Source organism: Chiloscyllium plagiosum, unplaced genomic scaffold, assembly GCF_037043375.1.
Source record: "Chiloscyllium plagiosum isolate Xiang-an unplaced genomic scaffold, Cpla_swu_hap1 HiC_scaffold_21, whole genome shotgun sequence".
Taxonomy (NCBI): Eukaryota; Metazoa; Chordata; class Chondrichthyes; order Orectolobiformes; family Hemiscylliidae; genus Chiloscyllium; species Chiloscyllium plagiosum.
The window spans coordinates 18341099-18357691 of record NW_028270159.1 but is presented as its reverse complement, the minus strand read 5'-3'; the positions used below and the strand labels follow the sequence as shown (position 1 = coordinate 18357691).

The following is a 16593-nucleotide window of genomic DNA, read 5'->3' as shown; positions in this document are numbered from 1 at the left end:
CTCTCCTCAAACGCTCGCACATATACCCCCCCACATTGAAACCCACACACGCACCCTCTCACAGACTTATACCCCATTACATTCACACACACATACATTCTCTCTCACAGACACGCAGACTCCCACATACACACCCACATGCATACTCACTCAGTCTCCCCTGCATATACACACACACATACAAGTTTGTTGGGTGAATTTGTAATTGCAGAATTACATTTTATTTTGCTCAAAAACTGTATAAATCCATGTAAAATTCTGTAAATTCCACTTTAGAAATAGAATCAGTCTGACCTAACATTAGGACACAGACAGACTTTAACTTCGCACCTTCAATGCAATATCTAAGCTGAGATGGCACCTATTGTTAAAAGCTATCTCGAGAATGTAACTTTAAAAAAGTTCTGGGATTTACATATGAAGGAACCGAAACCAACATGATCATTCTAAAAGATGAAAGACTCAAACTAAATTTGTTTAATATTATTTAATTTGTGTAATCCTGTTGCTATAAATTCTGTGTCATATGATTCTGCTCCACAATCACCTGATGAAGGAGCAGCGCTCCAAATGTTAGTGCTTTCAAATAAACCTGTTAGACCATAACCTGGTGTTGTGTGTTTTTGAACTAAATATTCTGGGGTTTACTTGAATACCTGTGGGATTAGAGAAATTTCATAGAGTTTATTTTAATGGCTGTTTACTCCTTGATGATTGGTGGGTAACGTAGAAACAAAATATTTTTCTGAAGTTAAGGTTAAGATGTAATTTTGAGTGAAGTTTAAACTTACTCAAAACCTATTCATTCATAGAGTTGAAAGCCAAGTCTTATGTTTGGGAGAACTTGATGTGGATGCGATGTGTTGAGTCGGAAAGTTACCAATTTCTGAATTATGAAGCTAACCTTGTGCTCTTAACAAAGTTGTATGGTATGTTTAATATCATCCTATGTAGTAAGTTCTAAAACATACTTCCCTTTCATATTGATAATTGTAACAAAGTGCCCTTTGATTGTTTGTTGTCTCAGGGTTGGATCCTAGTGGGTTTCCCAAAAACTAGAGAACAAGCACTTGCATTACAAGAAATGGGAATTGCGCCAGAACATGTTGGTAAGTTATCATGGATAAGAATATTAACTAAAAGCAAAGTCTTAAAAATTAATCTTAAAAATAGGATGAAGTCATCAGATTATTGCACCCCAGAAAAAGAAATTTAATTCCACATTTTTCCCTTAAATTGTTGTTATAATAAAACTATTCATAGCCATCAAGTGGATTCTACATAAAAAATAAGTAAATTACTGCTGGAACTGTAAAACAAATGCAAAAAATATTGGAGAAACTCCTCAGATCTGACAGCATCTATGGAGACTGAAACAAACTAACATTTTGAGTCCAACATAACTCTTCTTCAGAATTGAATGGAGTGGGAAAATGAGTCCTTCTATACTTTTGACAGAAGTGGTGGTAGGGTGAAATGGTATACAGAGGTAAAAACAATGACTGCAGATGCTGGAAACCAGATTCTGGATCAGTGGTGCTGGAAGAGCACAGCAATTCAGGCAGTATCCGACGAGCAGCAAAATCGACGTTTCGGGCAAAAGCCCTTCATCAGGAATAAAGGCAGAGAGCCTGAAGCGTGGAGAGATAAGCTAGAGGAGGGTGGGGATGGGGAGAAAGTAGCATGACCTGGGAGTTGCAGTGGGAGAGGGACTCCCTGAGATTCTTGTAGAGAGAGGAGGAAAACTTCTTCAAGGCAGGCATCCTTGCAAGAGGATTCGCAATAGGGTTAAAATCAACGAGGTAAAAACAATGACTGCAGATGCTGGAAACCAGATTCTGGATCAGTGGTGCTGGAAGAGCACAGCAATTCAGGCAGCATCCGACGAGCAGCAAAATCAACGTTTCAGGCAAAAGCTGTGCTCTTCCAGCACCACTGATCCAGAATCTGGTTTCCAGCATCTGCAGTCATTGTTTTTACCTCGTTGATTTTAACCCTATTGCGAATCCTCTTGCAAGGATGCCTGCCTTGAAGAAGTTTTCCTCCTCTCTCTACAAGAATCTCAGGGAATCTCTCTCCCACTGCAACTCCCAGGTCATGCTACTTTCTCCCTACCCTCACCCTCCTCTAGCTTATCTCTCCATGCTTCAGGCTCTCTGCCTTTATTCCTGATGAAGGGCTTTTGCCCGAAACATCGATTTTGCTGCTCGTCGGATACTGCCTGAATTGAAATGGTATACAGGCCCAGTGCAAAAGACAAAGTAGTTGTTAATGGTGGTGAAAGAGAAAAAAAGAGATGTAAAATGAGTGTAAATTAAGTTGTGAAAGGGAGACAATGGGGCCTTTCTACTGAGAGCAAAGTAAGCAGGGCACACACATGACAAGGTAGTGTGTGTGGTGGTGGAGGGAATGTAACAAATGCAAGAATGTAAGAAAAGTGTAGAACAGATATGGTCAGGATCTAAATTTGTGGAATTCGGTATTGATCCCTGGAGACTGCAAAGTGCCTAAACTGAAAATGAGGTGTTGTCCCTCAAACTTGCTTTGTTCTTCATTGGAACATTGTAGCAGGCCCAGGACAGGAATGTTAGCATCAGAGCAAGATGGTTTGTTGAAATTGGAAGCAACTGAAAGGTCGGGGTCCTTCTTACAGACAGAGCGGAGGTGTTCTACAAAATGGTCACCCAGTTTGCATTTGGTTTTGCCACTATAAAGGAAACCACATTCTGAATGGAGAATAAAGCAATCTAAATTGAAGAGAGTACAAGTAAAACACTGCTGAATTTAATTAAAGTGATCTCTACACATTGGATGTGTAGTGATTGTAAAGAGGTCAGTCAAGTGGACTTTATAGAATATGAGTTCAATAATTGGGGCTGTTAACCTGGTCCATTCAGGGAGCCCTGTTTGACAGATATAAACAGGAGTGTCCACTCCCCTTCACTGTTTTGATCAAAGGGCAGTGCTTGTCACTGGCCACCCGGGTGTTTTCCTATCTGCCTGGTGTTGGAAATTGAATAAAGATTCGTGCACTTTGTGTCTTTCACTGTGTCTCACACCTGCGCACACACACCATGGGTGGTGGGGATAAAATAAGCACTACCGCACTTAGGTGGTAGTGTGGGGGTTAAAATTAAAAAAAAGAAAAAAAAAATAACAGGAGATTTTTGGGAAAAAAAAGAGAACAGGAGTGGCGCACGGAGTGGAGTGCATCATTTCTCCCTCCAACTCTATTTTGATTTAGTCCCTACCCTCCCCTTCAAAAAAAAAAAAAAATAAATAAAATAAACAGGAGTGTCAGAGGTTCAGTTCACTTTGAGAGCTGTTTCTGTGCTAGCTGGGTCAGTGTTAAGTACTATGCACATGTAAATAAAGGGTGACTTGGTGATAGCATACTGGCCTCTTTGAGTGTGGGATTCTGTTTTATTTGAGATTAAGTGTGAAGGCAAGCCTAAAAACGGAAGGTATTTCTATTTGGGTTTTCTTGCGCAATTACATTCTTCTCAGCTCATTACATGAGCATGCATGGGTCAAGCACTAAAGTTTATATGCAGGCAGGCATGACGTTCTATGCCAGGGACCTTCTGGGCCCCACTTCCTAAGGCACCATATTTACAAAGCAATTCACTTCTTGCAACCTAGGAGCATCACTTAACCTCTCATCATCTTCCAACCCACCCTGGAGATGTCTGATACAAGGCGCCATTTCAGAAACACCTCCCTCAAAGTCCTCGTGAAGCTCATTCAGGAGAGAGGGGAAATTCTTTTCCCTTGGGATAGCAGCAAGAGGCCTTTCTGACTGATGAATACAGACTGAACAGAGATGGCTGTGGAGGTCAGGACCTGTGGATAGTAGATGAGAACCTAAGTTGAGTACCATAAGAGAACAAATCACCTGTTATGCTCAGCTAGCGATGCACTATCTATTCAATATTTCTTTCCCCTATGAGTGAGCATTAGTACTGTAAACTTGCCACAGAAATGGACTGTCCCACACAGATTGGCTGCTAGGTATATCCATTAGATGTCTAATATATAGACAACATCTATCACTTATTGCAACTACCAGGGTAGTACTACTTTCACCACAGACATATTGCCTGTCACGCTACAATATTCAGCAGCTGACATACTGTCACACCATCAGATCCCTCCACTTTGTTCACAACTAGGAAAATGCACACATCTAATGGCTTTTCACCAGAAGTTTTCATGGGATAAGGATACAGTAACAAAATATGATCTGAGATTTTTTTATTTTGAAAGTATACTTTATTCTTTCTGTGAAGTCTGTGAAGTTCTAAATCAGTTCTGTACAGTCTTTGCGGAGACAAGAGATAAACAGCACATTGGAATTTTTGAAAATTTTCAGCTTCTCTACAGTTGTAAAATCAAGATATTTTCTACATATCAGTAAACTATTTATGTTCATTTTGGGAGAGGGTCTGAACGGAGAGGGTCTGAACGGACCCCTGTTATACTTTGGCAGAAAGACCTTAGACAGTGGTCTTTCCCTATTGAGCCTTGGTGGCCTTCAGCATGTAGTTCTTGACATGAAGATTTGTTGATGTCATGTACTGCCACACATACTAAAGTTTTATTAAAGTATTGTGTGCTTGATTTGCATTGATTGAGGCTTTATCACTAGGTGGCTGTAAATATTCAACCTCCTCTCCAGCACACCCTCGTTCCTATTGCTCTCCTGCCAGCTCAATACCTCACTCCTCCAAAGGAGGTCAGGGTCCTTATGTCAGATTAATCCCTGCCCAGGTCTGAGAATGATTGTGCTTACTATGCACATCTATGCATGCTTATGGTCTTAGTTCAGGATTCTCTTTAGGTTAACATGCAGGTTCAGTTGGCAGTTAGGAAGGCAAATTCATTGTTAACATTCCTTTTGAGAGGGCTAGAATACAAGAGCAGAAATGTACCGCTGAAGCTGCATAAAACTCAGACCATATTTGGAATATTGTGAGCAGTTTTGGGCTTCGTGTCTAAGGAAGAATGCGCTGGCCTTGGAGAGAGTCCAGATGAGATTTCCATGAAGGATTCAGGAACGAAGGGCTTGTCATATGAAGCGCAGTTGACGTCTCTTGGATCTGTACTCAAGGAGTTTAGAAGGATGAGGTGAGATCTCATTGAAACTTATAGAATACAGAGAGGCCTGACACTGTGGACATGGAAAAGATATTTCCACTAGGTGGAGCGACTGGGACCTGATGCACAGCCTCAGAGTGAAGGGAACTAAAACGAGGATTTTCCTTCACCCAGAGGATAGTTAATCTGTGGAATGCATTGTCTTGGAAGGCTATGGAGGCCAAGTCATTGAGTATATTTGAGACAGAGATAGATTTTTGATGAGGAGGGAATCAAAGGCTACAGGAAGAAGGCAGGAAAATGGGGTTGAGAAACCTATAAGCAGTGATCAAATGGCGGAATAGCCTACTTCTGCTCCTACAAATTATGGTCTGTCTGCCATGACTCACTATTGCCCTGTCTTCTTCAGCGCCCTTATCATTAGCATTGGCTCCTTCATCACCATCATTTGAAGAAACAGGTGGCTGCCCATCTCTCCCTCTTCTCAGTTCTTACCTTGTCGTTTAGCTTTGCTGTGCAGGGCACAGTGACAGTCACAGTCCTTAAGATCCTGTCCATTAAGCACTAGAATATCCCTCCTGAGTGGTCCAGGCAACAGAAGCGAAACTTCTGAAGGCTACTTTTCTACTCAGTGATGGCCCTTGTAAAGATATGAGCAGAATTGTAGCATTGTTCAACATCAGTCTGAAGTATGTGCACTGAGATCATTAGCTATGTCTGCTTCTCACCACAAGCCAACCCTGGAACAAACATTTGAGCAACCTGGGAACTGTGCAAATTGTAACCAATATGACAGCTGTCTGGATAGCGGGCACACAGCTACAGAAATTGTTGCCTGTGATCACAAAGGAGCTGGATATTGAGAGAGTAAAATCTCTTTCTGTTTAGGAATCTGGCTGGTTAATGTGATGAAGCTCTGATTGTCATGTGTGCAGTTGATGACCCCTTGTATCTATGAGAACCCAGCAATGGTTGCAAACCCGACATCTCAGGCACCTTGGGTCCTTCGGTCTATGGTGAACTGGACAAACTGTGCTGATTTCTTATAAATGTAATCAGTGAATTCACAAATGTGCTTATGGGCTGCTGATTGAGAGATGCAATATGTGTCCTCATTTGAAGTTTGAAAGGAGTCACTGGCTGGAAGTTTAAGTGCCACTGATCTTGAGAGCACTGCCTCTTATTCAATTTACCCACTCATTTCCCACTCGAGCATATCTCCCTCAACGGTCCCCTTTTCACATTTTCACCCATTCAGTGTGATTCTTCTCTCCTGCTTGTCTGACCTTTCCATCAAGATCTTCAAACCCCTATTAACCCCAAACCTCTGGTCTCACCTCCTGTCACTGGTGCTCTAGGACCTAAAGATCTATGGTTGGCAATCTGAGGAAGGACTTCCACCTTAGTGAAATGTGGAATCCCTGTCTCCAGCCAGTTATGATTCGGAGATGCCGGTGTTGGACTGGGGTGTACAAAGTTAAAAATCACACAACACCAGGTAATAGTCCAACAGGTTTAATTGGAAGCACACTAGCTCCTTCATCACAATCACCTGATGAAGGAGCGTCGCTCCGAAAGCTAGTGTGCTTCCAATTAAACCTGTTGGACTATAACCTGGTGTTGTGTGATTTTTAACTTTGTTCAGCCAGTTAATACTCTTCAGAATGTTAAATAACTGCAGCTATTATAATTGGAAGGCATGCATTCTCTGCTATCTCTTGGATGGTATAGTGGAAAACCAGGTCCCTTGTTGCCATTCCCTCATCATCACTGAGTCATAATCCTGAAACTCCCTCTTTTACAGGACTGTGGGAGTACTTATACTTCATGGACTGCAGCAGTTCAAGAAGGCTCACCGCCATCTTTTGAAGGGCAATTAATGATAGTCAGTAAATGCTGGCCTAGCCATCATGCCCACAACCTTTTAATAAATATGTGACAAAAACTAGTCAGTGGTAGAAATTAAGGGAACCGAATTCAATCACTCTCTTTCTTTACGATTATAGAAAAAAAACCCTTTTCATTTTTTTGGAGAGTTTTATATTCCTTAAGTTGCTGGAGTATGAAATGTTTGTTTTCTTTGTAATCAGCAAGAGTATTGTGCTCAGGTGTATTGTAAATAACAGTTATTAATACACCACATTGGAGCTTCAAAGAATTCCTTATTAAATCAGTGCAACATTGCCATCTCCCATATTAACTATCCTTATGGCTTGTCTGATTATGATCGACCATTTACTGCCAGTTGCACTGAATTTGAAGCCAATTTTGTAGAACTTGTGACTGCCGGGAATTGGCTTGACACTACCCAAACTGATTTCATTTAGGACCCTTGACAGCTGTCAGAGACTTTCATCCCATCTGTCTGGGGCTGGATTTAAAACCAGGCCAGCATTTATACTCAACATAAGTCAGTCTGCTGGACAATTAGTTTATTTGGAGCCTTTCAAACTCTTTCAAAAAAAAAGTCTTTGTTTTAGTTATATGTTAGCATTGTGCTGACTTAATCATTTGGTGAACTTATTTGACACTGTTGCTTCATGTGCCAAATCTAAAGGAATTCCAATAAAGAAAGAAAGAAATAACCAGATGAAAGCTTTAAATCTATAGGAAGTAAATAAGAACAGGAGTAGGCCATTTAGCCACTTAAGCTTGTTAGAGAGGCATCATCATTTACAGCTCAGAAGAAAGCCATTTGGCCCACTGAATCTCTTTGTGAATCAATCTAATCAGTTCTTTTTCCTCCACTCTATCCCATAGCTCTGTAAGTTTACTTACTTCAAGGGGAGCTAGTGGTATTACGGTAATGTCATTGGACATTAACCTAGAGGTTCATACTGTAGGGGCATGGGTTCAAATCCCACCACGGCAGCTGGACTTTAAATTTAATTAATTCATCCAGAATATAAAGTTAGTCTTAGTAATAGTTGCCATTAAACTGTCATTGATTGTGATTCTTTTATAATGGGCTTTATGGAAGAAAATGTGCCATCCTTACTGGTCTGGCCTATATATCTCTACCATAGCAATGCAGTTGACTTTTAACTAATCTCTTACATTCAGGAGTCACACAATACCAGGTTATAGTTCAACATTTTGAAATCAAGTGGGCCACTTCAGCTGATGAAGGAGCAGCAATCCAAAAGCTTGTGATTTCAAGTAAACCTGTTGGACTATAACCTGGTGTTATGTGACTACTAACTTTGTCCATCCTAGTCCAACACTGGCATCCCCACATCACTCTCTTATTTGGCAGAGCAAGCCACGGTTAAAAAGCAATCAGGTTTTATCACTAGACCTATTAATTCAGAGACCCAGGTCATGTTCTAGGGACCTGGGTTCAAATACTGCCATGGCAGATGGTGGAATTTGAACTCCATTAAAAATATCTGAAATTAGGAGTCTAACAATGATCATGAAACTATTGCTAATAGTCAGGAAACCACCTTCCCCACCCCCCAACTGCCACTCGGTTCACTAATGTCCTATAGGGAAGGCAATCTGTCCTTACCTGGTCTAGCCTAAATGTGATCTGCCGTGCCCTCTAGCCAATTAGAGATTAGCACTAAATGCTGTCTTAACCAGCAATGTCCACTCCCATGGATGAATAAAAAATAATTAAACCTTTTTAGATCCAAAATGGATTACCTCACAGATGCCTCTCTTGAAATCATTTGCTACGTGAAGTATGTGAAAAAATTAATGATCTCCAAGCTGTCTAAGCATGATCAGGGAACACCAAAGTTATAAATATTACATAGTAAGGTTGGATCATCTTGATTTCTTGCCTGCATACCAGTAAGAGCAACCTTTTTTTGTAAAGGGTAAGGATACATTACTTCTTTGTTCTCAGACAATTTGCACTTTTGTGTCCAAGAAAATATACAATAAAAACAGCTGGAAAATATAGTGCCATGCCTTGTGATTTTACAAAAGTGTAACCTTAATCATCTTACAATTAAGTTCTAGACTGAATAATTCTTATACGTATTAGATAACAATGATAAAATCTGTTACACAGCAATGAGAGCAAGAAGTAATCTTGATGTGTAAAACCATAATAAAAAGATTTTTTTTTCTAATCTTGAGCAAAGTATCTTTTCAGCTCAACTTAATTGTTTCAAAACAGTGATAATGCAAATTATCCTCGTTTGGAAGGACTTTTTAAAAAATATATTTTTATTGAAAAATAGATATTTTAATATTACAACAAATACAAAACAGTACAAAGAAAGAACACAAAAAAGTTTTAAAAACCCAAACCACCCTCATGCACAAATGTATAAATATATATATAAAAATATAAAAAATCTCAACTAACTAGTTAACTAAATAAATAATAACTAACAACAAACTAATAAATAATAATACAGCTTAGCAAACCAAAACACTAACTCTCAAAATATCGAGAGCATTAATTTCCATAATTCATACGTTCACAGCTCCCCTGTCTGGATATCAGATCCGTAAACACAATCGTTACAGCTATATAAAAGCCCTCATTAGTGTGGCAGACAAATCTGTGTCCAGGTATTCCAAAAAGGGCCGCCGTGTCTTATAGAAATTCTCAGTTTTGTGGTGTACTGTACTTGTAAGAAGGTGCAAGGGGATATGTTCCATAACAACCTTACGCCAACTCAACAGGCCCAGGGGATTTTTGGACACCCAACCTAACAAGGTATTCTTTCTTGTGCAAAAAGGATGTTGAAAAGATTTTTCTTATGCGCACCTACAGGGAATACACTGGGCAGGTCAAGAAGAAGAGAGATTGGATCCTTCTCCATCCTTACACTCAAAATCCCCTCCATTGTACTTGCCACAGTGCTCCAGTATGTTTGAAGCCTGCCACAGGACCAGAGACAATGGGTAAGAGTGCCCATACTAACTTTACACTTGGGGCATGTTGAAGATACTCCTGGTTTAAATTTTGACAAACGATCTGGAGCCAAGCGGACCCTGTGGAGAATCTTCAACTGTAAAGCATGGATCCTATTGCAAATTGATATCTTTCTTGCGTTTTCCTAAACATCTTCCCATGCCTGTGAGGAGACCTCAATGCCTAGCTCTCTCTCTCTCACAGCCTGCCAAGCTGATCAAACTCATATGAGGGGCCGCCCCCCCCCCCCCCCCCCCCCCCCCCCCCAGTTGATGATATAGAGTGCTGACAGAAAGTGTACTGTTAGCACTGAGCAGCATCTTTATGTCGGATTTGTAGGGATCAGTCAAAAGTGGAGTCTTTTTTTGAATAAAATCCCTAACTTGAAAAAAAACAAAAGAGGTCCCGGCTAGATAGCTTGTATTTCTGCACTAACTGGTCAAAAGACTCCCTCAAATAAATCACCCATACAAGACACACCCCTAGCTGCCCAGAACTTGAATCCTGAATCCATTATCCCCAGTTAAAAACCTGGCAGACCCACTATAGGTGTAAGAAAAGATGTTTTGCCAATATTGCTTGCTCTCTGCCGAATTGCCCTCCATGCTTTAACAATATTGACAACTATTGGGTTATGGCAATATTCCTTAACAGTCCTCATTTTGTCCAAAAACAGCAAGCTCGTAAGGGGGCACTTTGCCTGCGAGGTTTCGATATCTAACCATATTGAAAGAGGGTCCCCACAAGTCCAGTCACTCACGTAAGATAAAAGTGAGCTCAGTTGATAGGTTTTAATGTCCAGAAGATCCACTCCCCCCAATCTGTGAGGCAACTGCAGTTTAGCTAATTTAATAAGGGGCCACTTATGATGCCAAATAAAAGAGCTGATCCAGCCATTCAGTCTCCTGAACGTTTGCTTATCGAAAATCAGGGGGAGCATTCATATAGGGTACAACAAACGGGGGAGAATATTCATCTTAATAAGAGCGGAAGTACCTCCCCTCTTTGATGATCTTCTTTGATTTTGTCAAATAATTGAACAAAATTAGCTTTAAACAACCGATCAAACACTGGAGTGATGAATATGCCCGAATACATAAAACCCCCGTGATTACTTAAATGGGAATCGAGATTCACCCTCAATACCTTGTACCTTCGTAAGACCACCCATAGGCATAGCCTCTGATTTTGCAAAATAAATCTTGTACCCTGAAAAAGTGTACCAAGCGAGGCACCGAAACTGTTGGATTTGACAAAAGAAATGAGGATATTGTCCACATACAATGAAATCTTGTGTAATTTTGACCCTGCTTCTGGAGCCAATATATTAGGATCCCTATGAATGGCCTCCACCAACGGTTCAATCACCAATGTAAAAAGCAATGACAACACTATTGACTGCCCCTAAAAAATTGCTTGATTATACCCTATTGATGATGACTGCAGTGAGAGGGTCACTGTAGAGAACCTTTACCTATCTTATAAAGGCTTCACCCAAGCCAAACTGCTCTAGAGTATAAAAAAGGTACGGCTACCCAACTCGATCAAATGCCTTCCCTGCATCTAGAGAAATCACCAATCCCTGTATTGACTGTTGTTGACACTCTTGAATTACATTAAGCAGCCTCCTAATATTATTGGAGGATCGATGGCCCTTTATGAAGCCCATCTGATCCTCTTTAACAATAGAAGATAACACAGTTTCCAGCCTTAATTCAATAGTCTTATATAGGATTTTAAAGTCAACATTTGAGCATGAAATGGGCCTGTAAGAAGCACAGTCCTCCAGGACCCTCCCTTTTTTTAAGAATAAACAAAATATTGGTCTCTCTTAGAGATGGCAGGAGATTATCATGACTGTACAAGTCATTGAACATGTTGAGTATTGGGCCTGACAATATGCTTATAAATTCCTTATAAAATTCGCTGGGAAATCCATCAGGACCAGGGGCCTTTCCAGTCTGAAGCTGCTTCACAGCATCCAGCCGCACTTGCTCTGATAAGAGGGCATTGAGAAAAGATTCTTGCTCGGGGGTCACACCCAGAAGCTCCAGATCCTGGAAAAAGGACTCCATCTTGGCCCGTCCCTCCTCACAACCCTCAGATTGGTATAATTCAGTAAAATCTCTGAAATACCACATTAATCTTTTTAGAATCATATGTTAGGTTCCCAGCGCCTTTCCTAATCAACGTGTTATGGACAAGGCTAGACCACTCAAACATTTTTGAGCTGGCAACCCAGATCATAACTTTACAATTTGTTTCAGCATGTGCACAGAGAAAATTGCTGGGTGTAAGTTAGCTCGGTTGACTACCAGGTTTTAAAAGAGACAGAAATTTATTCACAAAATTACACAATGAAACACAAAGAACAGAATAAAGAATCCCTATAGAACACAATCTATTCAAACTAGACTTAATTATGCTGTTCTGAATATACACAACAGTTCCCAATAAGCAAACCCCCTCAAAAAACAGTAAAAGAAAGGGAACAGATGCTTACAGGTTAAAGTTAGAAGGGCAGAAAGAGAGAGAGAGAGAGCCTGTTCACTGCTGAACTTCTACCTAGTTCTGGGCTGAACTGCTCAGCTAGAGAGCTGACCACTCCCCTTTAATTATGCAGGTCACTTCCAAAACATGTCCACTTTAGCCTGAAGTCTCATCTGTTAACATATACAGGGGAACCTCGATTATCCGAACGTTATGGGTGGGCAATATTTTGTTTGGATAATCGATTATTAGGTTAATTGATTAAATGCCTTTCCTCTCGGGCTCGGAGCTTTAAAATCTGCTCCCCGTTCAGGGTATTGCAGCAGCACACAGCATGCGAGCCCTCGCCCCCTGACATCGTCCACCGCCTCATCCAACTCCGCCCCCAAATCCACCTCCCACCCCCCAACCCTGTCCAACACCAGTCCCCCAACCCCATCCAACACCGCCCCCCCCAACCCCATGCAACACTGCCCTGCCCTGCAAACCTGTCCAACCCCGCCCCCGCCCCAACCCCGTTCAACACCACCCCCCGCTCTCCCAACCCCGTCCAACACCTCCCCCCAACCCCATGCAACACTGCCCCCCGCCCGCAAACCCATCCAACCCTGCCCCCACCTCCCAAACCAGTCCCCTGTCCCCAACCCCGTCCAACACCACCCCCCCTCCCCCAAACCCATCCAACACTGCCCCCAACCCCATGCAACAATGTCCCCATCCCCAACCCTATCCAATTCTGTCCATCACTGCCCCCAACCCTGTACAACACCACCCCCCTCCTCCAAACCCATCCAACTGCCCCCAACCCCATGCAACAACGTCCCAATTCCCAACCCCATCCAATTCTGTCCATCACTGCCCCCAACCCCGTCAACACTGACCCCACACTCCAACCCCACCCCACCCGTGAACCCACCCCCGCCCCCAACCCAGTCCAACACCGCCCCCCCAATCCCATCCACCCTCCCCCTCTCCCGGGCAGCCAGACTGTACACCAACAACAAGATTGCTGCTGCTGCCTTTGTGGGGTAAGTCTCCAAATAGTGTGCACACACACAGCCACAGTCACACACATAACTTCTTACTGCAACTTTTTGACAGGTCCCACCTTTGCCCTGTATAGGACAATGTTCGAGAGATTACGGCGGGAAAGGGGGTTTAGGGTACACCCCTCTGTAGAACTCCAGGGAAAGTGTGGAGTGAGTTAGAGGGCAGACAGTCAGTCTACCCTGACCATGTTCCCAAACTCAACTAGTCCCATCTGCCTGTGCTTAGCCCATATTTCTTTAAACCTATACTTTCATGAACTTATCCAAATGTCTTTTAAACATTGCACTGTACCTGCATCCACCAATTTCTCTGACAATTCACTCCACACAAAAAACATTCTATATGTAAAAAAGTTGCCTCTTTTTAAATCTTTCTCCTCTCAACTTAAAAACAAGCCCCCTAGTTTTGAACTACCCCACAAATGTACAATCTCTGGAGAACAAGATGGACGAACTCAGATCATGGCTCAGCTTCCAGTGTGAACTGCAGGACTGCTGTGCACTCTGCTTCACAGAAACCAGGCTCAACCCATCCATTCCCAACTGCACACTTCAGGCTGATGATTTTATACAGTGTCCTTGGATAAGACAAAGGGTGGAGGGGTTTGCTTTTTAATCAACAACTTGTGGTGCACAGACATTGCTCCCCAAATCTTGAATTCTTCACCATCAAATGCCACCCCTTTATCTACTATGGGAATTTACCGCAGCTATACTAACTGCCGTACACATACCGCCACAAAGGATGAGGAAACTCTCGATGTGCTGTATTCCACCACTAACACCCTGGAGACGGAACACCCCAAGGACCTGTTTATTGTAACAGGTGACTTCAATCAAGCCAATCTAAGGAAGGTGTTGCCCAAGTACCACCAGAACATTACCAGGAATTGTCAGAAGGTGAGTCTAACCGTTTAAAAGACTTACCTCAGGTGTTGGGGGCTCCATTTGCCAAGAGGTGCGAGGGAGGAGCGAAGGAATTCTGGGAAGGTGAGTTTAACTGTTTAAAAAAAACTAGATGCCTGAACATGTTAGACCACTGCTACACCACTGTGAAGGATGCCTACTGCTCCATCCCCTGCCGTCATTTCGGGAACTCCAACCACAATACTGTGTTTCTTCTCCCTACTTACAAGCAAAAGCTCAAGCAGGAGACCCCATCACAGATACAGGTCCAGTGCTGGTCAGAGCATCAATTCTAGCGCTATCTGGAATCGGCTGATTGTGCTATGTTCAAAACAGTCCGCTGGTACCTTGGATGAGTATGCCACCACCTTCACAGGCTTTATCAGCAAATGTGTGGTGGACTGCATACCAAGGAAGTCAATCTGGGTGTTCCCCAACAGGAAACCCTGAATGAATCAGGGCATACAGAACCTGCTATAAACCAGGCCTGGGGCTTCAGATCAGGAGACCCACACAAATATAAGGAATCCAAGTAATGACCTTCGCAGAGCCATTAAGATAGCCAAGGACCAATACCGATCCAAACTAGAGACCCAGACAGACACCTGGTGACTATGGCAAGGACTGAATGACATCACAGTTTCTAAAAAGAGACAGTGCAAGATAGCAGACGATGACACATCCCTCCCAGATCGTCTCAATGCCTTCTACGCTCGCTTTGAGCAGAATTTCGGCGGAGAGGTAACACATATTCTGACAGGTCCTGATAAACCTATCCAACAGTCACTGCATCAGAGGTCAGATCAGTTTTCCTTCATGTGAATCCAAGGAAGGCGATGGGACCAGACGGAGTACCAGGCTGTGCACTCAGAGCATACACCGATCAACTAGCAGAGGTCTTCTCAGACATCTTCAACCTCTCCCTGCAGTAGGCCACTGTCCCTGCCTGTTTCAAGAGGGCCAACATCATCCCTGTGCCTAAGAAGGGTGATACAGAATGTTTCAATAACTACCGCCCAGTGGCCCTAACTTCGGTGGTCATGAAGTGCTTTGAAAGGCTGGTCATGGCATTAATCAACTCCAGCCTTCCCAATACTCTTGACCCACTCCAATTTGCCAATCGGAACAACAGATCCATGTCAGATGCCGTATCACTTGCCCTTCACTCCTCCCTAGAACACCTTGACACCAAAAACAGCTAAGTAAGAATCCTACTCATTGACTACAGTTCAGCCTTCAACACTATTATCCCCTCGAGGCTGATTACTAAACTTAGTGATCTCGGATTAAGTCCCACTCTCTGCAACTGGATCCTCAGTTTCCTGATCCACAGGCCACAATCATTGAAGATTGCAGACAATATTTCATCCTTATTAACACTCAAGACTGGAGGCCCCCCCCAGGGGTGTGTACTCAGGCCCCTACTGTACGTGCTGTTTACCCATGACTGCATGGCCAAATACCAGACTAATGACATTTACAAGTTAGCTGATAATACCACCATAGTCGGTCAAATCTCAGATGGTGACGAAACAGACTACAGACAGGAGATAGAACACCTGGAAAAATGGTACACTCAGCACAACCTAGCTCTCAATGCCGGCAAAACCAAGGAACTCATTATTGACTTTCGGCGGGATGTTACTCATGCCCCATTACACATTAACAGCACAGAGGTTGAACAAGTGAGAGTGTCAAGCTCCTGGGAGTGGTTATCCACAGCAAGCTTTCTTGGACTCTTCATGTGGACTCACCGATTACAAAGGCCCAACAACGTCTCTTCTTCCTCAGGCAGCTGAGAATACCCTTGCCAATTTTTATAGGTGCACCATTGAGAGCATTCTGTCTGGATGTATCACTACCTGGTATGGCAACTGTACCGTTCAAGATCGGAGACGGTTACAGAGTGTGGTGAACTCGGCCCGGACGATCACAAAGACCAACCTCCCAACTATAGAATCCATCTATCAGACCCACTGTCAAGGAAAGGCCGCCAGCATTCTCAAAGATCCATCCCACCCTGGCAATGCTTTTCTACAACTCTACCATCAGGATGAAGGTACAGAAGCCTGAACACACACAACAGCTTGTTTTGAAACAGTTTCTACCCTACTGTCATTAGAATACTGAATAAGCTCACAAACTCTTAGCATTCGTCTGTATCTGTGTTTCTGT

At 42.7% G+C, this 16593-nt stretch overlaps 1 protein-coding gene across 1 annotated transcript in view; it reads left to right on the top strand.

The window, feature by feature from the left end:
• ak8 (adenylate kinase 8) overlaps positions 1 to 16593 on the top strand; it is a 179600-nt gene that overhangs the window by 64296 nt on the left and 98711 nt on the right. Inside the window, exon 6 of the mRNA XM_043720309.2 lies at positions 1028 to 1109. Within this exon, the coding sequence (XP_043576244.1) occupies positions 1028 to 1109 (82 nt within the window). The remainder of the gene's footprint in view (positions 1 to 1027; positions 1110 to 16593) is intronic.